Source organism: Pseudorasbora parva, chromosome 20, assembly GCF_024679245.1.
Source record: "Pseudorasbora parva isolate DD20220531a chromosome 20, ASM2467924v1, whole genome shotgun sequence".
Lineage (NCBI taxonomy): Eukaryota > Metazoa > Chordata > Actinopteri > Cypriniformes > Gobionidae > Pseudorasbora > Pseudorasbora parva.
Genome location: NC_090191.1, coordinates 4,496,557 through 4,524,178, shown reverse-complemented (window position 1 = coordinate 4,524,178; position 27,622 = coordinate 4,496,557). Strand labels below are relative to the sequence as shown.

Below are 27,622 nucleotides of genomic sequence, written 5' to 3'. Positions count from 1 at the left end.
TTGGCTGGAGCATCGCAGGTAACGCATCTCAGTTTGATGTTTAAATGCTTGCCTTCCCAGGTCAGACCATTCTGCATTAGTTCTGCCAATTCCTGAACGGTGTCACTGGCAAAATCTTGCGTTTTGGGTTTGGATGCAGCAGTTGTGAGGCAGAGGGGGAAAATGCATGCTGCCGTCAAATTAATGGAACAAAGAACTGGCCAGAGGGACAAGTTTGAACTTTTGAATAATGGTAGCCCATCAACATTTAAGGAGAGGTCAAGTGACTGTAGATGGTCTGTCACATCTGCAGGATATCTGCTCAGATGTTTTGAGAGCTGATCTGCCACATTTGAAACATACATGCCCATTCTGAAAGTTCTTCTCTGAGCGTGGTTGTTTCTTGTTCGCTCTCAGAACTTGACAGGGCTAGATCTGAAAACATGCCAAGATTTTCCTCCTCAAAGTGATGGTTGTGACTAAGACTGTCACTATCAGCAATGCTGGCCATCTTAACCAGTGGTGGAGGAAGTACTGAATCTCAGTACTTACGTAAAAGTAAAAATAACCAGAGATATATTTACTTTAGTAAAAGTAAAAGTACTACAATGACAATCCTACTTAAGTAAAAGTAAAAAGTACCTGATTTTGTGTATTAAAAGTAAAAGTACTTGCATAACATTTTATTCGAGTAATGTATATATTCTAATAATTAAAAAGAAGATAACAGTAAGGGCTGTGGCATTTTAATTAAGTTAGTTTTGGGTTAATGTAATTGTGCTTACCATCTGTGACCCAGTTTACATTCTGACTTACAATTCTGGCCATCTATCAGGGTGATCTGCAGAGTTAAATAGCATTAAGCAAAACCAACAAAGAAGACTGGTTATAGATCTTTAAAATATTTATTTAACTGTAACAAAGGTATTTAATGTTAATTGCAGTACATTAACCATTCTAAAATGAACAATACAATTGTTAATTACCATATGTTTAAAGCTGTAAAAAAATGATTCAGTGCATACGTTTTAATTAGACAGGAACATGTCATCAGGAACATGTATTATCTGCTTATAGTGCTCTGCTTATAGTACATCTATTTCAATCTTCACACAACTCCATTTCAAGCCTCCATTAAATATAAAACTTTCCTAAACTCATCAGAATCTGTCTCCATCAAGTCTCAAAAAAACAAAACAACATGTGAACATTTGGAGCACTTGTTAAAAACTTCACATCACCAGTATTTTTGTTGAGTTTCAAAAGGAGTTGGTTTTCAAAGTGATCTGAAGCGAGCCTGCCTCTTTTGGGGGTAAAAATCTGCCCTGCTGAGTTGAACAGTCTCTCACAGGCTGCAGAGGCAGGCAACGGCATATTTCAACGTGATCTCATGAAAATACGTGAGTATTTTTACGTAAAGTGTGATTCTATTACACGTACATTTACTAACGTTTTCACACACAATAAAAAGTACAATACTGACTTATTAACAGCACTAAAATGTACAATATTAACGTATTGACAGCACTAAAATGTACAATGTACAATATTTGAACCCTAGTAAATGGACCCATTCAAACCCAATTTCTTGGTTTGTCCATTTTCAACCCATCTTGGTTTTTTTTAACCCAGCATTTTTTAGAGTGCACGGAGCAAAGAATTAAATTTTTAGATGAGAGGTCTCTCAAGGGGTTAGGAGTTGCAATGTGTATATCATAATGTATTCTGCATTTATTCATCTGATTGCAGTGCTTTGCTTTGTTTCTTTTTCATAAAGGTGCAAGCTCGACACTACCAGAGTCAAGAGATGAGCTACAACTTCAGCGATCAGAGTCCCTGAGTTCTAAAGTTTACTTTAAACTGAGCTAGCCAAACTATTAATTTTTTTTATAAATTTTAACCTAAATCTTAATGCATATACCTCAAAATGTATGTAAATGTGCTACCTCACTGAAGTGCTCAAATATGTACATACATTGCAAGTAATGTCAAATTTGTTATAAAGATAAATTATTTAGTTCCCTTTCGAGAGAGGTTCCTCGTATTACGTATGGGAAAAACTCCTTTTCTCGAGAATGTGAAGCAAAACTTTTAATAAAGGTATCTATGTAATGCGCAGTGAGCTGCACGGCCATAGCCCAGCGCGAGGAGCGCTCTGATTGGCCGGGCTGCGGCAACTGCAGGAACCTATGGTGAGGCGGCTGAGAGGAACGAACCAATGGGGGGCGTTCCAGAAGCCCGCCGAAAAAGGTGCTTATATTTGCATACAGGAGGCTATATAAGACCCTAATTCGCCATAGGTGTCAGATTTTATCTCCTTCAGCGATACCTTCGCTGGTCTCCGGAAGAAGCACCGCCGTTGAAAAGGCACCAGCGGAACCTGCAGCTGAGGACGACGGACTCCCTCTCCGCCTTCTCTGCCGTTCCAGCTACGCCATCCGGCGTTATATATCCTTTAAACTGTGTCTATGTTGAGTGTTATATGTGTTTGTGTGTGTGTTGCCGCTGCAACGCCACTTCTAGAGCTTACAGGCTTGTTCTACTCGAGGACTCTCTCGTTCCGCCGCGTCGTTAAGCGCCGCGGAAAGACGGAGCTCTTCTCACTCTCCCTCTGCTCTCGTCCCGTCGCGCTGAATAGCGCCGCGGAAAGAGAGAATGTTAGAGGACATGAGCACACTCAAGCCGAAGCTCTCTTCACTCTGCCGCCGCCGCGGCTCTTCTTCCGCCGCTGCCACAGAGTTGTTCCCACTCTTCTCTCATTCCGTCGCGCTACAGCCGCGGACAGAGAATACTAGAGTGAATAGGCGAACTCGAGCCGAAGCTCTCGTCACTATACCGTCGCGCTGAGGAGGCGCCGCGGACAGACGGAGTTTTTCCTCAGTCTTCCTCTTCTCTAGTTCAGTCGCGATATCGCCGCGGACAGAGAATACTAGAGTGAATAAACAAACTCGAGCCGAAGCTCTCGCCGTGCTCATTCTACCGCCGCCGTGCTGAAGCGCTGCGGACAGAGAATACTAGAGTAAGTTAGACGAGCGAGCTCGGGCTGTTGGGTATGTCAAGAACAATGTCGCTGCAGCGCGCGCTTACTGCCAAGGAAGTTGTAATGGCTGCCTTGTCATGATAGCGCGCGCCCCTTCCACAGCGCGTTGCTGACTAGAGCGCGGCTTACGTCATAGCACGTGCTCACTGTCAGAGCATAAGGGCGTCGGAAAATGGCTGCCAAGCTAAGCCCTTTTTTCACTCTATCACTTCCAGTCCCCTTTATTCAGGCGGCTGGAAAGGTTTTTACACTGTAGACAAAGTGTCCACTACACAGTGTGCACCCCTACATAAGCACTGTTAATTCAGCCTCACAAAATCACAAATAAATCCCGCCGCGGCCGGATTACACCATATAAAGTCAACTAGCCTTATTGCAGTCAACTAGCCTGTGGTCAAACACGCTTGTCTGCATGCGCGCTTTCAGTCTAGACTAGAGCATAACGGCATTGTGGAATGGCTCACATACCACCCGCACTTCCTTACATTCTCCCAGTTCCCTTAAGTTAAGTGACTGGAGATGAAATATTGCAGTCAACTAGCCTGTGTTAAACACGCTCGTCTGCACACTAATGCTGTGTGCGTTTACCCCTGTGGATTTGCTCACTGGTTTGCACCGTGGGTATTCTACGTAGGTTGTGCGCCACTGCACATTGTTTACACTGCACACAAAAGAGCTTTCTATGTAGGAAATGTGCCCACTTTACAGTCTGCACTCCTGCACCCAAGCACTTTTCACAAAGTTCACTCTCGCACACACAATATAAATGTGAGGCGTGCGCCCACTGCAAAGCCTGCACCGCCAAAACTAACACTATCCCCACAGTGTTACAAGCAGTGTTACAGCACAAGCAACCCGGCTAACAGGCCCCTATTACTAAGCGGCCAGCCCCCGAATCTAATTCAACCCCTGGCTTTACGAGCCCAGGCCTGGCAGGCCATTCCTGGTATATAATATTGGGTGTTGAACATATAAAACGAGGTTCTCGCTACAGTTTTGCTCGCAGACCCCGCGATTCAAGCCGTGGTCGAGCCCTCTGTAAGAAGCAGTGTCAGTCACGTGCTTCTCGCTGAGGCATTGAGACTGTTAAAGGAGAGAGCGGCGAAAACAGTACACCCGACGCTAGCGAGTCAGGTTTTTACTGTCGCTAATTCCTCATGCCGAAAATGGGTGGCGGTCTCAGGCCCATTTTCCAGGCATCTGAACAAAGCACTTATGACACGCTCGTTTCAAGGTGCTGACGGTGAAACAAATCCTCGCGCACATTCGCCCCAGGGATTGGGTTTTCTCAATAGATCTGAAAAACGCATACTTCACGTTACGATAACCCCCCACCCCCACTACAGGCCATTCTTGAGATTCGCCTTCGAGGGGCAGGCTTATCAGTACAGTCATTGTCATAGACTCAAGACTTACGGCATAAGAACCACCACGTCTTGATAATGTACATAAAATCGCTAGGGCAGCCGAGATCAGACTCTGTTCACTGCATGGCTAAGCATCTCCTTTTATGGGCAGAGCACAATCTGAGCTCCCTAAGGGCGGCTTACGTGCCAGGTATTCTGAATCAGGGTCCGGACATGTTATCCAGAGGACCCATGTCCCCAGGGGGATGGTCCCTTTACCCGCAAACAATTCAGCTCGCACAGCACACGCTGCCCAATATTTTTTCTGCAAACGCAGGGATGCCCTGGCCCATGTTGGCCCAGACTCCCTCTATATGTTCCCTCCGATCGCGATCCAGCTGCAGCCTGTGCTTTTTAATAGCCCCACTTTGGAAGAACCGCACATGGTTCTCCATACTGTTTCAGCTGTCAGACACAGCCCCATGCCTATTCTGCCAATGAAAGGGAAGGTCTGGCATCCCAATCCCGAGCTGTGGGCCCTCCACGTATGGCCCATCAACGGTATCCGGGAACCTCTCTGACAAGTTATGAACACTATTTCGGAAGCTAGAGCCCCTGCTATCTGGCAGCTCTGCTTTGAAGTGGTCAGTGGTTTTCTAACCAATGTGCTACGCGAAACATCGACGCACACTCATGCGAACTGGCGGAACTGCTCGCTTTCTCCAAGAGCTAATGGATGCGGGTCGTCCCCCCTCCATACTCGGGGTGTGTGTCTCCGCCATAGCAGCTAGCCACGCTCCGATCGCGGCACATTCACTAGGGAAAAGTGATCTTATTGTGTGTTTTCTTAAAGGGGCCAGGAGATTCAGCCCGCCTTGCCCCTACCTCGGTCCCTATTTGGGACCTCGCCATGGTTTTGGAGGCCGTGAAGGGTTCCCCCTCCTAACCACTTCAGAACACGAGCTTGAAGCACATATCACTCAAAACCGTATTTCTGCTGGCTGTGGCCTCGGTTAACCGAGTGGGTGGCTTACCTGCACTCTCCGTGAGCCCTTCCTGTCTTGAGTTTGGGTACAGCAACTTCAAGGTTGTGCTCAAACCGAGGCATGTTTTATGCTGAAAGTGCTATCAACCCCTTCAGTATGCTGGTCTTTTCACTGCTTAACCCGCGTCTCAGAGAGAATAAGACGCAAACCTATTCTGCCCAGTCAGAGCATTGAGATTGTATCTAGAGCGCTCCGCCCCCTTCAGGCAGTCGGATCAGCTCTTCATTGCTTCGGTGGCCGCACTAAAGTTTGTGCTGTCATGAAACAGTCTCTCACACTGGATAGTGGATGCAGTCCCACTAGCATATAGGTCTAGGACCTAACCTGTCCTACAGGCATTTAAGCCCACTCCTCTAGAGGCATGGCCTCATCTTGGGCTTGGTCGTGTGACATTTCTTTGGAAGATATCTGTGCGGCGGCAGGCTGGGCCTCTCCGTCCACTTTTATCAGATTCTACAAGTTGGAGGTTCCAGCTCTACAAGCAGGGCTTCTCTCCATCTAGGCTCTATCTTGACCCTGGCAAACAGATTGCCTTACGTTTTGGCCTGTACACATTAGTCCTTAAGCACTATTCATTCATCATAAGATCCGACTATGTCCGATCAGCTGTTCAAACGAACCGACTCTTCCGGTTCTTCAATTCCCTTATAAGCCGCCTCTGTCGGTGTCTCGGGGGTTTATAACATGTGCTTTGGGTATACTAGGTCAGTCAGCACACACGGCGCTTTACATTGTGTTCCCATACGTAATACGAGGAACCTCTCTCGAAAGGGAACGTACTCGGTTACTTTCGTAACCTCGGTTCCCTGAGAGAGAGGAACGAGTATTACGTTCCGTGCCGTGTTTATGCTTCTCAGGTGTCGCTTCAGTCGATCTTAAAACCTGACACCTATGGCGAATTAGGGTCTTATATAGCCTCCTGTATGCAAATATAAGCACCTTTTTCGGCGGGCTTCTGGAACGCCCCCCATTGGTTCGTTCCTCTCAGCGGCCTCACCATAGGTTCCTGCAGTTGCCACGGCCCGGCCAATCAGAGCGCTCCTCGCACTGGGCTATGGCCGTGCAGCTCACTGCGCTTTACATAGATACCTTTATTAAAAGTTTTCCTTCACATTCTTGAGAAAAGGAGTTTTTCCCATACGTAATACTCGTTCCTCTCTCTCAGGGAACCGAGGTTACGAAAGTAACCGAGTACGTTTTGTCCATAGGGGGCAATAGAGATCCATTCATTTTACTGGATGTGGCCAACTGCTCATATCATAACTTTTGTTATACATTTTGTGAATTTATACATGTATAAACATTATACAAGACATAAAAAAATAAATATTCTTTCAAATAGTAGAATTTTGGTAGTTTTTGATAAGTTTTGAAATGTCTGTTTTAACAAAATACCACATAAATCGCCACATAAGAAACACCTAAAGTACAAGACTTAGAATCGGATTGTAGTTGAATATTATTTATTTTAATGAACCAAATGTGGAAAAAAATTATTAACTTTAGAATTTAGAAGATATTAATTTAATAATATATATATAAAAAAACAGCAGCAATATGCATAAATGACCAGGAGTGAAGAATGAACATTGAATAACAATATCATTTTTTGATAATCAAATTCTGAACACTGACCATAAAAGCAATAACTAGCTACAAAAATTATTACATAATTCACATGGTAAAAAAGCAGTTCAGAATGTTGTGAATGAACATGTATCATGAACAAAAATCAGTCCATGCTCTGGCCCTCTTTTGTATGGGAATATATGTTATGGGAACAATTACTTTGCTTTCAAAACAAAGTTGCAGCTCTTAGATCTCAGAGTAAACTTTCTCAAAGTTGAACGGGTCAGTTTCCTTTCATCTCTCCCTTGCTCTCTCTGCGTGTGTGTGTGTGTGTGTGTGTGTGTGTGTGTGTGTATGCATTAGGTCTCACTGATTCACTCAGGTACTCACATTTGTTGCTGATTTCATTTGACAAATTCCATAGATGCTCTCTCTCTCTCTCTCTCTCTCTCTCTCTGTGTGTGTGTGTGTGTGTGTGTGTGTGTGTGTGTGTGTGTGTGTGTGTGTGCGCGCGTGCACAATGCGCCAGTGCGCATGTGGGTGGTGCCCCAGTACGCATGTGCGTGTATGCGTGCACATGTGCGCGCGCGTGCATGTGTGTGTGTGTGCATTAGGTCTCACCCCTTTTATCTTTGTTCTGCATTTGTGGCTGATTTTATTTGGCTATGGCAGTCATTCCTGTTAGTATGTATGTGTGTGTGTGTGTGTGTGTGTGTTTGAGTGAGCATGTCTTTTCTACATTGGATTTTTGCTCTAGTACCAGGCCTTCATTTCTGTGTAGAAATTTTCAGATTTTTTTCTGGAATTATTGATTTTATTTGTCAATTTCTAAAAAAAATGCTTTCAATTGGAGTCACTCCTGTGTGTTTGTTTATGTGTTTGTGTGCCTGAGCATGTGTGTGTGCAAGTGATCATGTTCGTTCCACTTTATATTTGTGCTCTAGTACCAGGGCTTCATTGTGGTATGGAAATTTTCAGATTTATTCTGGATTTATATATTTTTTTTGACAAATGAAAAATAAAAAACACATTTTTTTCGATTTTCCCATTCATTTCAATGTGGGGTCATATTGACCCCAAAGGTCATGAGTGTGACAGTTTTTTTTTACATGCCTTTAGAACAACCGAATCAAGCCCAGTTTTTTTGTGCATGTACAGATAGATAACTTAGGAAAAGTCACAAAGTTTTATTCCACTGAGATAAAGGGAACCATTTTTTTTTAACTAAAGAAAAGTGCTTTGGGGTCATATAGACCCCAGAGCACAAACTAGGGTTAAAAAAATCACAAGCAGGTTAGAACTAGTGTGTTTTATGTCATAGAACAAAACGTGAAAATATTTAGAGGCTTTGTTAACCACAGACCTTATTTCAGGCGATTTAGCAAAAACCCATTCAAAAAACCCATAGACTTTTGAGCGAGGGAACCGGAAGTGCTAAAATGCTAACTCACTTCCGCGTTTTGGCCTACAAAGTGACGTCAGAACTTCGGCACTCTATTTGCCCATCACAGGTAGCTATAAATAGTCAGTTGCGTGCGGTATTTGTGATGTCGTCCTAATACTGCAAGTTTGGTGTTAGGAGAACACGGCGGCTTCGTTCTTACAGTAAGCTGTGCCAATAGAACCTGGAGCGCGATATGACTACTCCTAGTAAACAGTCCAAGAATTCGTCATATTTCACTCTGGTAATTCAAACAGCTAGGCAAGAATACCACAGAGTGGTCGTTTTTGCCATGGACAAGAAAGCCACCTTCTCTCAAGCCAAGAAGAATGGCAACGCAGTGAGGCTGAGGAACATCAGGCACAGCATAAGTAAGTAGCTTAAATATTTTTACAGATCAGATTCATGGGTGCTGTGTCTTGTAGCTCACTGCCAGATCGGCATTAATCAAAGTAATTCGGTTGTTTCTAGGCTTCTATGATCCAGGTGGCTTTGATGTCGTGTGTTCACATGGGACCAGTGTGGAGGTGACCAGCTTGCCGTTTCTGAGATGCGTGCCGCGAGCTGCAAAACCATGACCGTAGCGGGGGTGAAGGCTCTCGTCCCAAACGGAAGGTGAAAGTCGGACCGGTCAGTCGGATGGTAATTTTGCATTTTTCTTTTCTATTTGTGGCTAAAATGGATAGAATACTAATGATGTGCTTGTGAGTGTTTTTTTGTTATTGTTTTTTTAAGGTGGGAAAGGTCCATGGAAAAGTCAGAATGACCCGTTCTGTCAGCAAAGTCGTGACGGCCAACAACTCTGCCTATGACCTGAAGGAGGTGCGCATTTTCGACGGCATGGGCAAGATCAAACTCACCTTGTGGGATAGGTTCGTCAACGCGGTTGATGGCGGCATGTCTTATGCATTCAAGAACCTTTCAACTCGCAAGATAGACGGGTGTATTTGCCTCTGTACTGGCACGTCCAGTGTCATTGAGGCAATTGCTGATTTGGAGGTGGCGGGGCAAGAAGGCGGTGAGGAAGAAGATGGGTCAACGACGCTTCTCAGCGCCACAATAAAGGGCATAGAGGTGACCATCCAGCGGAGATGTTCGAGCTGCCACCATAAACAGAAGAACTTTGAGGAGAAGTCAACCATGCACCGATGTGAGGGCTGCAGGCTTAAACAGACGTCGCTTTCCTTCTCCACTATTTTTGGCGGGAAAGCTGCAGTATCAAGTGAGCAAAGCGTGGAGAATGTGGTGCTGACAAGCTCGGCGCTGTCTACATATCTGCGTGCCTCCTGCCTTGCAAGCATGTTCAACGATTCGGAGTCGATCGAGGAAATTGTGAATTAATCGGTTCAATTGACTTGGAGAGTCTAAAGCTCCGGTTCTCTTGTCACTCGCCAGAGACTGATGCTGAACTGATTCATGATAAAGAGACGCTCCTTCTGTTACTCATGAGTTTAATTTAGGGTGACCAGACATCCCGAAATCTAAACTGTTGTCCCGAATCCTGAATCTGGCCCTAATTGTCCCGAAAATTATACTAAAGCAAATGCTTAAGAAGTTATTGTCTGATAAACATTTAAAATAATACTTAAAAATAAATTGAATTGAATAAAAACTGTCTGCGGAGGTTGAGCCGTTCTGCAACCATCCCCCACTAAAAAAAATGTTTTATTAAAAAATAAAATAAAATAATAATAAATAAAATAAACTTATGCGGCTAGGCGCAAATTTAGATATTGATAAGCTAATTTTCATTTATTCCGTTGACATGGCTGGTGTACCGGAACCCCAACATGCTGCTAAAAAGCAAAAATGCCTCTGCAGGTACCGGGAGGAGTGGGTGGGGAAGTATCCATGGATTGCTACAGCCTTAAGCGATGAAAGTAAAGCGTTCTGCAAAGTGTGTAGGAAAGAGCGTGGTGTTTCTCACGGAGGGGAGGCAGATGTTAGGCTCCATGCTAGCAGCAAATTACACTGTACCAACACCACGACTGTACAGACTAACACGTTGGTCTCGTCCTTCTTTAAGAAGCAGGATGATTCCATGTATAAAATAGCTGCTGCTGAGCTGACCTCCGTGTTCCACTGTGTGGCCCACCAACAATCATATAGATCGCTTGACTGTGCGAAGCAGTTAACACCAAAACTGTACTCTGATTCGGCTAAAGCTAAACTCGTCAACTGCAGTTGCACAAAAGCTGAGGCACTGGTCACAAACGTTCTGGCACCCCTCGCATCTGACTTCTCCTAGAGCCTCGAGTTAAAAGACATATTCTTTTCAATTGCAACAGATGCCTCTAATAAAGGCAATGCGAAAACATTCCCAATCTCTGTGAGATTCTGGACTCTTGAGCAGGGCATCCAGAACAGAGTTCTTGATTTCTTTGAACAGGCAGCCGAGAGCGCAGATGCTGTCACTGACACCTTGCTCAATAAATTAAAGGGGGGGTGAAATGCTGTTTCATGCATACTGATCTTTTTACACTGTTAAAGACTTGGAATCCCATACTAAACATGGACAAAGTTTCAAAAGTTAAGGTGGACGTTTGATGGGAGTATTTCTTTGTCAAAAATACTACTTCCGGTTAGTCATAAGTTTCGGCAAGTTTTTTGAGATCATGCGTCCCCTTTGACGTTAATGGGGGCGGAATTTCCTTGTATGGGCCTTACGGACAATTCTACCGGAAGCGCGTGAGAGAGAGCGAGGGAGAGAGCGAAAGTAACAGGCTACGCCCATCAAAGCGCTGGCTTGTAGGATGCTAAACAGGTGATGTGCACATAACAATGTCACCAAAAAAGTGCGTTTTTGGTTGCCAGACCAAGACAGTCCTGCACAGAATCCCCAAAACCCCGCGTTAAGGCAACAATGGATGTAATTTGCTTTTCCGGATCAGCAACTGAGTTGCGCGAATGTTTATATCTGTTCGCTGCATTTCGGTGCCGACTGTTTCATAAACAAGGCCCAGCTCGACACAGGATTTTCCCGATCGCCTAATACTGAAGGATGGAGCAGTCCCAACGTTAGAAGGGTGAGTGAGACTGCTTCAAATGTCTTTGTCTTTGCCTATGCTCATCAAGTAGCCCAAACATAATCACGTATAGCTAATTGATCAATGGAGCATGCGATGTGTAGTGCGTGTACATTTGTTAAGCTGGCCACTCTATGTGTAACTTTATGTTTGTGTATTGTAAAAGCACTCCAAACAACAATACACAAAGAGGGGGGAAATATGTTGAACTAAATAAGCGCGCTTCTTCATTCAAATGCGCTACTATTCCGTGTCTTTCTATGTAAACACTAACTTAACCTGCCGTGCAAAACCAGTCCGCTTACTGTCTACACAAACCACGCGTAAACACACACATACACGTGCACAACTGCACTTCCCACATGTACACCTTCAAAGACAAAAATACGACGATATAATTCAAGTATAAATATGTAAATAACACAAGCCGCTAAGCATATTATATAGTTAGTGTATAACTTGTACCACATAGAGACGTCCTGCTCTAGTCGTTTTTGCTGCTGCTCCTGTTCAACTGCAGCCTCTGGGTCTGATTCCGGATCATAGATGTATGGCTGTATCTGATTAAAAGCCATATTTTTATTTTGAATAAAGTTTTTTTCCCGCTGTTAGGGATGAGACAGCTTTACGACGCACTCGACTCAACACACAGCGCGCTGCTGCACACGTCATTATTTAGCTCCGCTCACACGACACGCCCCCACCCGCTCGGCTTTTTTCGGAAAGACTCGGAACAGCGCATCTTTCTTATATAATTATAAAAAAAATAAAGACTTTTCGGAGATATGCAGGATGCAATGCTACTCTATAGGTACTCAAGATTGACATGACACTGACTGAAACTGAGTGTTTCACCCCCCCTTTAAAGGAACACAAACTCAGTATCCACAACATCTCAGCTTGGTTGACAATGCGGCAGTAAATTACGGTAGAAAACACTCCATTTACCAAAATTTCAAAAAAGTCAACAGCAAGATCCTGCCTGCAAACCGCCCAGCTCGCATTATACACAATTCTGTTAAACGTGCCAGCAACGCACTGCAAACAGATGTGGAAACTATTGTGATAAAATCATTCCAGCATTTCAGCTGTTCTGCCAAGAGAGTTTCCACCCTCAAAATTTTTTTTGAATTTGCTGATACGGAGTACCATAAACTGTTGCGCCACGTCCCGACACGATGGTTGAGCCTGCTCCCTGCAATTGACAGGCTTATCAACACCTGGCCAGCTGTGCGGAGCTACTTTTTGTCGCTGGGAGAGGAGGCTGGGTTTGTTTTTGGGTTTTTTTTGTGGTTAACCCCCTCCGAGAAGCTATTGTTTTGGGCTAGTAGTTGGTGGCTTTTGTTGTAAAAACTTGACAACCCTGTCTGCACACGCGCTGGAATAAACGATCTTAGCCGGTGTTGTAAAAAAAGAAAAGAATTTATTGATACACAGAGTACTTACCCAACATGATCATCATCTTTGAGAGAAATTATGAAGGTGAATGCAGATACAAACAAGCTCTCCGTTTAGGATTCGAGTAAATATAATCCAAGCCCCTTTGATGACGTGCATGATTACGTTACTGTTTATCATCTGTCCGTCATCGTCTAAAGCCTGCCCTGATGATTTCATTGGTCCGAACAGTTTCTGTTCGGAGATAATTACACCTCTATCGAGCGATGCCAGACCGAACTGCCCGACCTAAAAAAATTGTGGGCGGGGCTAAGTTTGGCTGGCATCCAGGCTAATATCCAGGAGGAACAGAATGATTTAAAAAGGGAACAAGTCATTGTTTTGTTGCCAAGTCTCAGTTAGACAAAGAAAATCGAACTTTCGATCAAGCAGGAAGTCATAGACAAAGGGACCTAAACAGAAATTGAATGAATAGTCCATAGTCCAAATGCAAGATCCCTCTTACCGTTGTTAGTGGTAGTCACGTCGGTCAGCTTTGTCTAACAAACTGTGATCGCCAGTCAGTGATTCTGGTTTCCCTGGAGGACAAGGGCTCGAAGACTAAATAGATGGAATCGCACTTAGAGTGGAAACACAAGATGGAAAACTGAGCAGAGAATAATCCACACAACTGCAAACCATAGAGGCAGTTTAATCATCATAACCGCAGCGGAGCAGGAGATTTTAGGATGCTACCAGTACAACTTAGGATAAGTATAATATTTAGGACAGCATGAGACTTTGATGTTTTTAAAGGACTTTACGGAAAGGAGACAGAATACTTAGCTGAGTTTATTAAGCCCCACAGTCCAGGTGTAACACTAAGATCATAGAATATGTTTCTCTTAACTTGTTCTGTAAATGGTGGAAAAATTATAGAAATCATCATTCTTTCTAAGGAAATGTGAAGTAAACATATGAGGATGTTTAAACATGCTTTCAGACTAAAGCCCTAGAGTTTTGTGCTGTCCTGTGACTACAAATAAACAAAAAAGACGTGACTGAATAAGTGTCCTCCCTCTTTTGTGAAATATTGGTATTATATACAACTTATTTTTATGGTATGCCTCACTGAAACGTTCAATGTTCATATTACTGATTGTTATCCTACCTTTCATTCACTTAGGTTACTGATGTTTATTGTTATTGTTTCCTTCTGTGATCCTGTATCGTGGACAAGTTTACTACATTTTAAATCCCATTTACTGCTGGGCTATATGGGCCGTTTCAGGAGCATTCATAATTTAAAATCAATCACAGTTATTGTAACAAGAATTAAAAAAAAAAAAAAAGAATCGAAAATGAGTCTGGAATCGATTCTTGGAACCAGGAACTGGAATCAATTGCAAAAATTTCAGAATCTAACAGCTCTACTACAGGACAGAGACTATTATCCCAGCCCGGCCCGTTGAAAGCCCTGGCCCAACTGTGGATAAGCTGCTATTGCCAGATCTCCACGTCTGGATCATTAGAATAAAAATAAAAAAAATCGTTTGTTATATTTTTTTGTGTGCAGGCCTACACAGTTTTTTGTGTTTTAGTTTATACAGATTTATACTTCTGTTTACATGTAAAATAGTGACTAGTTCATTCTTCATTTGGCTGATTGGGTCTAATTCTGACTGGCTTCTTTACTCCTCTCGAGTCACTGGACGGATTCAGGACTCTAAGGTGATTTAATACCATAACAATAATAAACACATTATTCTTCACAGTCTCTCAATTCATACCACACTGATGACATATGAAACCAGTTCACTCATTCATGAATACTCATGTGGAACTCCAGGTTCATTTTATACCTAAAACCTTTCCCACAGTGTCCACATGTAAACGACTTTCCAGTGTGAACTTTCATGTGTCTGTTAAGGTTTCCTTTTATATTGAAACTCTTTCCACACTGTTGGCAGGTGAACGGCTCCTCTCCAGTGTGAACTCTTATGTGGTCTTCAAAGTGTTGTTTTCGACTAAAACTCTTTCCACAATGAGGACAGGGGTAGAGTTTATCTCCAGTGTGAAGTCTCAGGTGACTGTTCAGGCTTCCTTTTAGAGTAAAACTCTTTCCACACTGAGGGCATGTGTAAGGCTTCTCTCCAGTGTGAGCTCTCATGTGCCTCCCAAGGCTTCCTTTTTCAGCAAAAGTTTTTCCACACTGAGGGAAGGTGAACGGCTCCTCTCCAGTGTAAACTCTTATGTGGTCTTCAATGTGTTGTTTTCGACTAAAACTCTTTCCACAATGAGGACAGGTGTAGAGTTTCTCTCCAGTGTGAAGTCTCATGTGACTGTTCAGGTTTCCTTTTTGAGTAAAACTCTTTCCACACTGAGGGCAGGTGTAAGGCTTCTCTCCAGTGTGAACTCTCATGTGCGTGCCAAGGCTTCCCTTTTCAGTAAAACTTTTTCCACACTGAGGGCAGGTGAACGGCTCCTCTCCAGTGTGAACTCTTATGTGGTTTTCAAAGTGTTGTTTTCGACTAAAACCCTTTCCACACTGAGGACAGGTGTAGAGTTTCTCTCCAGTGTGAATTCTCATATGCTTTTTAAAGCTTCTTTTTAGAGTGAATCTGTTTCCACACTGTTGGCAGGTGAAAGGCTTCTCTCCAGTGTGAACTCTCATATGCTTTTTAAGGTTTCCTTTTACAGAGAATCTCTTTCCACACTGAGGGCAGGTGTGAGGCTTCTCTCCAAAGTGAGCTCTCATGTGTATTTTAAGGCTTCTTTTTAGAGTGAATCTGTTTCCACACTGTTGGCAGGTAAAAATACTTCTAGTTCCCTTATTTTCAGCCCTTTTTTGTGACAAAGTCTTTTCAGCATGTGAGGAACCAAAAGTTTTTTCTCTTGTTATGGAATCTTTTTTCTTTAATTGATCTTTCTCTTCCATTTCATTCAGTACTTCAGTCTCCTCTTTCAGCACCGTCAGGTCTAAGGTGAAAAGAGACAAATGCAAATTAAATTCAATTAAATGTTGGGTCACTTAAAGTGTTTTTATTTGAAGAGACAGAAACCAGAACAATAAAAGAACCAACAAACATTTTTATATTTTCCATTCTCAACAGTCAGACCCATACGGAGCCCCTAAAGCAGGGGTGTCAAACTTCCTGGAGTTTGTGGTTCCTGGAGGGCCACAGGCCTGAAGAGTTTAGCTTCAACCCTAAATCCTTCAGGGGGTATTGCAGAAAGCAAGGTTAGCTTACTGTCAAAAATAATGAATTCTCGGTTGATTAAAGGGGTACTTCAGCGCTGGGAAGATTAATCTGTATTTAAACTGGGTCATTAATGTAGTAGAAATGTGAATATTATTTTTGAATTTGGTGCCTTCTAGACTGAGAAAAGACAGAATATTTATTTTTGTCTCATGGGGATGAAAGACAACAATTCCCAGAATGCTTCACTGCTCTACAAGGCCACTCCCAAAACTACCGCTACTGGATTACTGGACCACTTTCCAGCCACATTCATTTTCATAAAAAGCACGATCATTCGAATATACTCCAGGGTTTCTACTGATACAAAGCCATATGCTAATCACTGAAGTAACCCTTTAACCCAAACCTTGCTTACTCAAGGTATGCTGGTTACAAAGACATGTATGAGAGTAAGTTCAGTCATCCCTGAGTTTGTTAACACACAAGACAACTTCAATAGAGCGACAAATCAACAAATCACCATAGAAAGGACATTAAGAAAAAGTGTGGCATACTGATTCAATTTGAATGGCAAGGAGAAAATTGGAGCTTTCTGCTCACCAGTGGCGGATCTAGAAAATTTTACATGGGGGGGCAAAGGGGTGGCAAGAGGTCTTGGCAGGGTGGCAGGTGTAGACGGTTCATGGAAATCCCTATATGTGAATTGCTTTAACAAAACAAACACAAAACCACTTTTAAACTACAGTACTTATTGTTTAATCATGCCCTTACACACTACAAAGGTTTTTAATTCACAACAGTAATAAGCCCAGCGTTCAAACAAAACAAAACGGTATTAAAAAGCAAAATGAAAATATAAAAATGTACAAGAATTGTGGGAATTGAAGGTCTACTCTCTTCCTCTCTGTCATCTTCCTCCTCTTGATCACTCTCTACCTCTGTCCCTCTCTCTGAATCTGGAGCCTCCTCTTCATCTCTCACTGATTCTTCTTTTTCCTCGTCTCCTTCACTATTTCCTCTTCTCTGTCACTTATTTCCTTGTCTCCTTCTGTCTTCTCCTGCTCTGACCCTCCTGGTCTCTCCAGTTTACTGCCTTCTCCTTCATTTCCCTCACCCTCTTCCTCCTGTGTACTTCTTTGGATTTTTAGCAAAAAAGCTAGTAATATTCTTACTTTTAGCTTTCCTTTTCATGGTTAGGCTCCAGCTACTTTCTTCAACTACTCTTGCCTGCAAAAGTCAATATGTGAAAACCTCTGATTATCCTTGTAGTACATTACACTGTAGGGCCATGTAGCTAATAAGTAGCCTATATAACAAATAATTGCATCACAATAAGTGCATTGTGATTGTCACTAACATTTTAGTAACAACAGAATTTTTTTAGGCTATAGTGACAACATGTTACAGTGTTTACATGGTACAATTTCTGGTAAGCTACGCTTTATTTCAATTCATTTGGATAAATATTAGGCACACAAGATGTACCTAATCTCAAGAAAAAACAACTCACCTAATGCTGTAAACATACAGAGAGCCTTATCAGCTGGCAGTGTTATTTAAGATAAAAAAATAACTCAAATTTAAAAAAAAATTATAATAATACCTTTATTTAATGATATAAATACAAATATAATAAATATGTAATATGGTACACTACATATATTTAGCAAAATACTCTAGCTCTAGCTATTATGATCATTTAATGGCTTTCCTGAGGTAAATGTTATGTGACAATTGTTCTCCAGTTGTTTTATTGACCCCTTTATTAGATTGATTGGTCGATATTATATATAAGGAATACATTTAGGTAAGTTGTAGGCTGCTGTTTCTTTCAACATTGTTCATTCGTGTTTACTAGCTAGTAAGTTAGAAATGATCGGTCCAAGTGCAGCTGGGGATCTGTCACGTAACATTTACAAGCGCCAAAACAGCATTTATTGTTTGAATTGCGTAATAAAAGTGACAGAATCTGAGAGCTGAGATTTTTTTTAAATATCAAAACTCAAAAGTAAGTTAACCTGCTCAGTCTAGTCTGTCGGTCTCCAACGCTAATTTTGGCTAATGTAGACTCGCTGTTTTTGCTGATGCTGAATCGTCTTTAGCACACAATACATTCATTACAAATTTAATTTTAAGTTAAACGGGTGTTTAAACTACACCTGGGGAAACTCACTTCACCTTCGGAGGCTCTAGCTGGGGCAGCTCAGTCTCTCCAGTGGGTTTGTTGGGCTTTGCACCGCTGCAGACTCGATGTGTGTGTGTTTGTGTGAGCCAGACTGAGCAAACGAACGCCGCTCTGCACGTTTGAATCAGGGACGTATTTGAGGGGCGGGGCCGCGGGGAGGGGTATTTTATGTATTTTAATGTTAATACATTTAAAATAAAAAATTAAATGGTTTACTTTTGGTAAATGCATTGGACATACTGGCAGTTCGGGTTGTTTTTACAAGTAGGACTACAGTTTTTGGAACATCAAAGTTAGGGGGGCAGCTGGGGGGGCAAGGCTCTAGAATTGCCCCCCTGTAGATCCGCCCCTGCTGCTCACACATTAGGGATGGGCATTTCAAGCAAAAATAATATTCGAAGATCAACAGGAATTATTTGATTATTATTCGAAAATCGCAACTCCTCTCCCGCATGCACACATATAGGCTACCATAAATTCTCTCTCTCTCTCTCTCTCTCTCTCTCTCTCTCTCTCTCTCTCTCTCTCTCTCTATATATATATATATATATATATATATATGAGAGAGAGAGAGAGACCATTCACACTCTCAGTATGCATGATAAATAGTTTGATTAATTAGGGAATAGGACATATTAACTCAAGCCATATAATTATTATCATAAACATGCGGCTGTTATTTGACATCGCCCCAAGTTACCGTAACCGCTGTATGCCACGCAATTCTAATCTGTGTGTGTGTGTGTATGTATGAGCAACACTCGGGTGCACTTGTTCAGGAAGAAAAGCAACCAGCATGTGCATTTTAGCCGATTACAATGTCATTAGTTCAATAACGTAAGAGATGATGATGATAGTTTTGAGGATTTACCTTAGATATAACCGAGAGAGAGCCTGCAGTGTATTCGCGCTTTTTTGATTACAATCTACTGTTACAGCCACTAAAATAGGCCAGTTTTGTTTTTAATGTCAAAGTAGTCATAATTAGTTTTTTCTTTATAAAATTAATTTAGAAAAATGTTTGGAGCATTTTTTGGTTTGTTAAATTAAAGTTTTTGGGGGAAAAAACAAGCAGGATGCCTTAAATTAATATAAGTCCGATCTTCATTTCCCGCGCCATAGAAATATAAATGATTTGTATTAGTGGTCTGATATTAATCCGTCTCGAAATAATTTATAAAGGCATTTACTCCTGATCTTTTTACAATTGGATAGATATCTGATCAGAGAAAACAAATGAAGTGAGCAGGTGTAAAAAGGCCATAACTCTTGAGTTCCTTTGAAGGAACGGGCGCTGCTGCTGGCGTGGACTCTGAACACAGCGCGAGCCCGTCTTGACAGTCACGTGGTCTCGTGTTTCCACCGCAGCACATCTCAGTTTCTTTTAATTAATGAATGTCTAAAATATAATAAGGAGATTTTTTTTTTTTTACATTCAAAAACATCATAACTAATAAGTAATAGGCTATTTTCTATACTGGTTTAGAGGCTCTCTCCTGAACGCTGGGTATTGATGGGCGTGCCACACTGGAGTCTTTGAAATAAACGGCCAGGCTAGGATTGGGGAAGATTTGCATATTTAATGAGCATCAGCTCCCTTGTCAGTTCACATGAGAGGGATTGTTTTGAAAGCGACAACCTGAATGATTCTCTCATAGAATAAACGTCTTTATCAAACAAACTGAATGATTTATTTCTCATCCACCCACGATTGATGGACTATTATTTTGTATTACATAGCAAACACGGTCGGTTGATATAAGTGCGAACCAAAGCCCTTCAAATGTCAAGTCAAGAGAGAGATAACAGCTCAGAACAAGAAAGGAATATTATGAGATTCACAGCCTGCTGACGGGTTTAGGTTTTGGTAGGCTGTCTGGAAAACACACACAGCCCTAGCTGGGATGTTGGGCTTTGCAAGCCCTGGCCCATACATCGAGTCCAGCATGCTAAAGGTATGTTCTGTTAGACACGTACACATCAAAACAATCTATAACAATGCAATACTATTACATATGAACACACTTTACTCATGGTGTGTTGCACAATTCCTGTCGGATCCAATAAAGAAAGAGCATTGTTTTAATCTGAAATGTCTACAAATCCAGCATCGACCTGAGATTTGTTTAGAATCGATTCCGCAGTGAAATGAAGTGAACATGTCTTCCCCACATCAGCTGGAACTTTATTAAAAATAAAGTTCAACTACTCATTCCTAATATTAGGATCCGAAGAAAGCTGCAAGGACTGTGTTCTTCCACAAACCGGAATAGTGCAATATCTTGCTATCTTCTTTGCAGCTCCATGGGTGGGCGGGGCTACTGAATAAGACATGCTGTAGAGGCGTTTCATCGCGCGCTGACTTAAAGATGCGCATGCGATCGTTTTCTGGGCCTGGTGTTTATAAAAGCTTTTCTTCAAGTATGTTTTCAGCTCTGAAACTTACAGGATATTCTTATAGTAGTCTATTCTTATAGAAGTCAGTAGTCTTTAAAAAAGCGTACGGCACCACCGACTTCTGTATTAGAAGACATGGCGAACTCCATGAACTAACACTAGGACTGGCTAAACCCTTCTCCAACAAATACTGGGTTTCTTTCTTCATTTTGATGACATCATCGCAGACTTCACCTTCCTATCAAATCTTCTGTCCAATCAAAATGCTCTCTAAAATCTAAAGTAGAAAATCTGAGTAGAATTTTTTTCTCGTGGGTATCCGAGAACTATTGTGTGATAAAATGTGTGTGGTTAATACGGAGAAGCGGAAATGTTCGACAACTGCTTTTCTCATGAAGTATGGAATGTCCTGACCAGAATAAACTTTGTTCTTGGTCTTGCCACCTAAGAAAATTAACTAATTTCTTTGTTCTTACGGAGTATGTACCAAGCTTAAGGATGTTGCTTAATCGACTCGGCGTCCCCTACATTGATTTCATGCTGTAAAACACTGGTGAGTGTAGGAACATCCCCCAATAAAAGATTTTCATCTTCCCCTTTAGCCAATGTCTCATGATTTAGCACACACGTTTTCTGAAGCTGATCATGGAATTAAATGACACAATCGAACACATTTGTCACATTGTCCTCAATGCCTAACGTTAACTTTTTTATAACTTTCAGTGGTCCTCTCACAGTATGGCCAAAGACCAGCTCTGATGGACTGAACTTCAGAGACTCCTGCACCGTTTCACAGATTGAGAATAAAAGCAAAGGAACGCCTTCGTCCCACTACATAATATAACTCATAACATCTTATTTGTGCATATCTCAATTGTGCATTAATGTTATGTTAAACAAAGTTTATTAATTAAGGGATGCAGGTTATTTCACCTTTGAACACCGTTGTTCACTCATCTCCCCTCAGACAGTCCGTTAATGACGCGCTTGTATGCAATTCTCAAAACGTCCACAAGATGGAGCCATTTATCGGGAAATCTGATATTACAAAACCGATACCCGATTATGGGAAATTACTTAAATATCGGGGATCCGATATATCGGTCGATCACTAGTAAAAACAAGAGATATTTACGAAAAATTATAACAATAATTTGGATGAAGCCACATGCATTAAAAACTAATTGATCAGGACAAAACTTTTACTTATTTGCTGTTGTATTTAGATTTTCACAATGCTATGTTTTCTTTTCGCTCTTTGTACTAATTTACGTACTTTTTTTAATCCTTTCTTTACTTCAGTCAGTGCTGTTTAGTTTATGATTAGTTAATGGTTAGTTGATTGTTTGTGATTTGTTTTGACGTAGCAAAATAAAGTGGAAGAAAACCCCCCAATGCAAATAAAAGACACTATGACATCCTCCACTATATAGCACTCCACTATATAGCACTCCACTATGACATGCTCCACTATATAGCGCTCCACTATGACATGCTCCACTATATAGCGCTCCACTATGACATGCTCCACTATATAGCACTCCACTATGACATGCTCCACTATATAGCACTCCACTATGACATGCTCCACTATATAGCACTCCACTATGACATGCTCCACTATATAGCACTCCACTATGACATGCTCCTCTATATAGCACTCCACTATGACATGCTCAACTATATAGCACTCCACTATGACATGCTCCACTATATAGCACTCCACTATGACATGCTCCACTATATAGCACTCCACTATGACATGCTCCACTATATAGCACTCCACTATGACATGCTCCACTATATAGCGCTCCACTATGACATGCTCCACTATATAGCACTCCACTATGACACGCTCCACTATATAGCACTCCACTATGACACGCTCCACTATATAGCACTCCACTATGACATGCTCCACTATATAGCACTCCACTATGACATGCTCCACTATATAGCACTCCACTATGACATGCTCCACTATATAGCACTCCACTATGACACGCTCCACTATATAGCACTCCACTATGACATGCTCCACTATATAGCACTCCACTATGACATGCTCCACTATATAGCACTCCACTATGACATGCTCCACTATATAGCACTCCACTATGACATGCTCCACTATATAGCACTCCACTATGACATGCTCCACTATATAGCACTCCACTATGACATGCTCCACTATATAGCACTCCACTATGACATGCTCCACTATATAGCACTCCACTATGACATGCTCCACTATATAGCACTCCACTATGACATCCTCCACTATATAGCACTCCACTATATAGCACTCCACTATGACATGCTCCACTATATAGCACTCCACTATGACATGCTCCACTATATAGCACTCCACTATGACATGCTCCACTATATAGCACTCCACTATGACATGCTCCTCTATATAGCGCTCCACTATGACATGCTCCACTATATAGCACTCCACTATGACATGCTCCACTATATAGCGCTCCACTATGACATGCTCCACTATATAGCGCTCCACTATGACATGCTCCACTATATAGCACTCCACTATGACATGCTCCACTATGACATCCTCCACTATATAGCACTCCACTATGACATGCTCCACTATATAGCACTCCACTATGACATGCTCCACTATATAGCACTCCACTATGACATGCTCCACTATATAGCACTCCACTATGACATGCTCCACTATATAGCACTCCACTATGACATGCTCCACTATATAGCGCTCCACTATGACATGCTCCACTATATAGCACTCCACTATGGCATGCTCCACTATATAGCACTCCACTATGACATGCTCCACTATATAGCGCTCCACTATGACATGCTCCACTATATAGCACTCCACTATGACATGCTCCACTATATAGCACTCCACTATGACATGCTCCACTATATAGCGCTCCACTATGACATGCTCCACTATATAGCGCTCCACTATGACATGCTCCACTATATAGCGCTCCACTATGACATGCTCCACTATATAGCACTCCACTATGACATGCTCCACTATATAGCACTCCACTATGACATGCTCCACTATATAGCGCTCCACTATGACATGCTCCACTATATAGCACTCCACTATGACATGCTCCACTATATAGCACTCCACTATGACATGCTCCACTATATAGCACTCCACTATGACATGCTCCACTATATAGCACTCCACTATGACATGCTCCACTATATAGCACTCCACTATGACATGCTCCTCTATATAGCACTCCACTATGACATGCTCCACTATATAGCACTCCACTATGACATGCTCCACTATATAGCACTCCACTATGACACGCTCCACTATATAGCACTCCACTATGACATGCTCCACTATATAGCACTCCACTATGACATGCTCCACTATATAGCACTCCACTATGACATGCTCCACTATATAGCACTACACTATGACATGCTCCACTATATAGCACTCCACTATGACATGCTCCACTATATAGCACTCCACTATGACATGCTCCACTATATAGCACTCCACTATGACATCCTCCACTATATAGCACTCCACTATGACATGCTCCACTATATAGCACTCCACTATGACATGCTCCACTATATAGCACTCCACTATGACATGCTCAAAAGGTTCTCCTATGACAGGATTAAAGGAGCTGGTGGAATCACTGGTTTGGTTTCCCAGCAAACATGACATCACGCTTTACACTGTATAAAAACAAATGCTGTAAAACAAGGTTGTACATTTTCATCCCCCTAAGTGTCCAGACAGCAAATAATCATGTGCCTGCCAATGACAGAACCTGTTTATCAAAAAATTGAAGGAACCACAACCGGATAAATTGTTAAGTGCAGGTTTGTCAGCCAAAGTAAAGCATTTTACAAGTGAAGCGTCATTGTTTTGAGCTTCAACAAGTTTTTCAAACCAACCTGTTTGTTTCTCAGTTTCTTCATCCTTCACTCTCAGTGTTTCTTCAATCTTCACATCCTCACTCTCCTCTTTAATAAACTCCATCTTTATGTCTTCACTCTCCTCTTTAATAAACTCCATCTTTATGTCTTCACTCTCCTCTTTAATAAACTCCATCTTCACATCTTCACTCTCCTCTTTAATAAACTCCATCTTTATGTCTTCACTCTCCTCTTTAATAAACTCCATCTTTATGTCTTCACTCTCCTCTTTAATAAACTCCATCTTTATAATAGTGTGTCACGTGGATCTCAGTCGCTTCTCCAGGAGTTTTTCTGTTTGTTTGTCCTGTTTAAGATGAGAATAATTAACAGAAAGAAAAATAGATCCACTCTAATCTAGGGGTGTCCATGGTTAACCGATTGACCGATTAACCATTAAAAATTGCGTAACCGAGTGAAACATTTTACTCGGTTAAGTGGCGTCAATGACGTGCTTTGAATTTAGTTGTAATATATGTTTGCACCCCTAGAGACCGCAAGAGCGCTGCCAGACATTTGTAATATCCACAAGAAGAAGTCATGACCAGCTTTCTAAGCGGGCAAAGAAAGCGTGGGAGCACTTTAAAAATGAGAGTGACGGGGCAAAATGCAAGTATTGCAATGCAGTGCTTACCGCATTTTTCAGGCTATAAGTTGCTCCGGAGTATGAGTCGCATCAGTCAAAATATGCGTCATGAAGAGGAAAATAACATGCGTCGCACTGGACTATAAGTCGCATTAGGGCAGAAGCAGAGCGCGAGCCGCGCGCGCTGTGCATAACGGAGCAGAAGAAAGAAAGTTTGAAGTGAGAAACTTGTGAATGACTAGAGAAAAGCAGACGTTACTTTAACTGTAATGAAGAAAACAAAAAAGCTAATCGCGGACTGAAAGCAAGATGGCCAGAGCTGAAGGGACGAGTCCACAGATGCTTGAACTCTGTGCCGGGAGAGGCTCAGCAGCCGCGCGAGTCAAACGCTGTCTGTGTGAATCATTCTCCGCTGCATATTTTACTAATGCCCTAATCATGCAGGCGGCCACTTGCATTGCTCGTGAACTGGAGCGCATCTCATCCTAATTTAACGAAACTCAGCGTACGCCTCGCAGACATGAAATAGATCTTAAGAAACTTGAAATGTCTTTTAACAATTTAAAACGAAAAGAAATAGGCTACTCTCTGATTATGTAATCCATGATGTGCATTTCTCTCTATAGGCGCGTTCACTACGGAGATGGCGGTCGTCAAATTAATAAACTAAAAATAACCCTGACGCACACTATGGTTAACCGAGTATTAACCGCTAAGGGCCTCGGTTAACGGTTAATGAAAAACTTGAAAACGTGCAGCCCTACTCTAATCTCTCCTAGGTCAGTAGTCATTTTCACACATTTTCACATTTTGTAAGTATAAATTGAAATATAACAATTAAAATAAAAAAAGACAAAAAGAGTATTATTTTTTTTGTGAATGAGCAAAATTATGGTTTGAATTACTCCATTTAGTTTGATGAATATAACATTTTCCTAATAACAAAAACAATCATATCTATTTTATATTAATTATATCAATAATATCTATTTTTCTTTTGGAAAAGTCATATTCATTTGAATGAAGTAAAACAGATTTAAGACGAGGTTTCAGTTCATTTTAATACTTTTAAAGACATCTCATATCTAAAGTGTTTTTCTCAGGATATATTCTGTGAACAATGTTAAATAGTCCGAAATATTTTTTAGACATTGGTTTGAGTATATTATTAACTGGTCAGTAGTTGAATTCTGATGGTCAGCTTTTGAGTATTACTGAACTATATATTAAAGGTGTGTCATTTCTGTTAAAAAAAATATTGTATTGTCATGAATTCTATTTCTGTGAAAATTATATAAATATTTATCAGTCATAGCGATAGACCAAAATTACCTATAAAAATAAAACACTCAAAACGATCACTACAAATGAATATAATAATGCTAATTACACAAACCCATAATATATTAGTCAGCTTATTTATTTAATGATTTGTAGAAATCAAGATTTATAGAAATCACGAATCACTGAATCATTTGTTGTGAACCAATCGGTTGAATTGACTCGGAGAGTCTAAAGCTTCGGTTCGTCGTCACTCGCCAGAGACTGAATTTATGTTTGAACTTATTCACGATACAGATAAATGAGACGCTCCTTCTGTTTACTCATGAGCTTATTATTGTTACTTTAATCAAACAACGCTGATAAATGCAATGCAGTGTTACATTTAATCATACATCATTCATTCTGCTAAGCTTTAAACACTTTAAACGCTTAAAACACAGACCTTTCTTCAGCCGAATCACAACTGATGCAGGAGCGCGGCACGGCCTTATGACGTCACATATAAAAAACAAAATAAAAGTCCCGTTCTTCTTCTTCTGGTATTTAATGGCGGATTGGCAAACCAACATGAATGGTGCATTTCCGGCACCTACTGATATGGAGTGTGAAGTGTACATGGCTTTGGGAGATATGAAAGAATCAACCAATAATAAAAAAAATTAAAGCTGCGAGCAGCGATGGCGGGCCCAAGCCGGTGGCACCGCCACCCCGTTGGCATCAGCTTAACTGTGCACAGCAGGCAATAGGCATTTAATATGGGAAAAAATAAATAATGGGACTATGTCAAAGTCATTTGAATTCACCTCATTAACTGCAGCAACTGGTGCTGCTATGACCAGGAACCACAACAGTCACATCTATGAGATCAATTACATTTTATTCATTAATTTTATGTCAGATGATGTCAAATGTCAATTTCAAAATGAGTGCAGAATACCGTCCAAATGCTGAAGTTGTATTATCCTTACACTTCTCTTAAAAATAAATTAAGCCAAATCACAGAGACCGCACCAATGATTATAATATCAGTGTCAGGTAAGAGTAATATGCGTGCATATAATTTATAGAAGTTTATTATAAACAGCCACTTTTATAAGATCATGTGAAATTATTTTTTTAATCCATTTGAATTCTATTAATAAATAATTAGTTTAAAGAGGTGTCATACGTGATCTTTGCAAACACAGCA

At 41.4% G+C, this 27,622-nt stretch overlaps 2 protein-coding genes across 5 annotated transcripts in view; one reads left to right on the top strand and one right to left on the bottom strand.

Annotated features, from left to right (window-relative positions):
* Positions 1-26,929, bottom strand: part of LOC137049234 (gastrula zinc finger protein XlCGF57.1-like) — a 295,468-nt gene extending 268,539 nt beyond the window's left edge. The window contains exons 1-3 of one of the 3 annotated variants that reach the window (XM_067427721.1): positions 26,876-26,929; positions 24,543-24,870; positions 12,367-15,803 (exon numbers count right to left, since the gene is read on the bottom strand). In XM_067427721.1, the coding sequence (XP_067283822.1) occupies positions 14,644-15,803; positions 24,543-24,807 (1,425 nt within the window). In that variant the 5' untranslated portion in view covers positions 24,808-24,870; positions 26,876-26,929 and the 3' untranslated portion in view covers positions 12,367-14,643. Of the gene's footprint in view, positions 1-12,366; positions 15,804-24,542; positions 24,871-26,875 lie in introns of those variants that run through there. The other 2 variants (XM_067427716.1, XM_067427719.1) reach the window with 2 other exon arrangements.
* LOC137049390 (uncharacterized) lies at positions 8,678-10,054 on the top strand. Of its 2 annotated transcripts, XM_067427945.1 has the most exons (3): positions 8,720-8,792; positions 8,893-9,063; positions 9,157-10,054. In XM_067427945.1, exons 2-3 carry the CDS (start codon positions 9,061-9,063, stop codon positions 9,760-9,762), a joined length of 609 nt encoding a protein of 202 aa, XP_067284046.1. In that variant the 5' UTR covers positions 8,720-8,792; positions 8,893-9,060; the 3' UTR covers positions 9,763-10,054. The 2 variants fall into 2 exon arrangements, with proteins under 2 accessions (XP_067284045.1, XP_067284046.1); XM_067427944.1 differs by having other exon boundaries at positions 8,678-9,063.
* Positions 26,930-27,622: the final 693 nt, after the last annotated feature.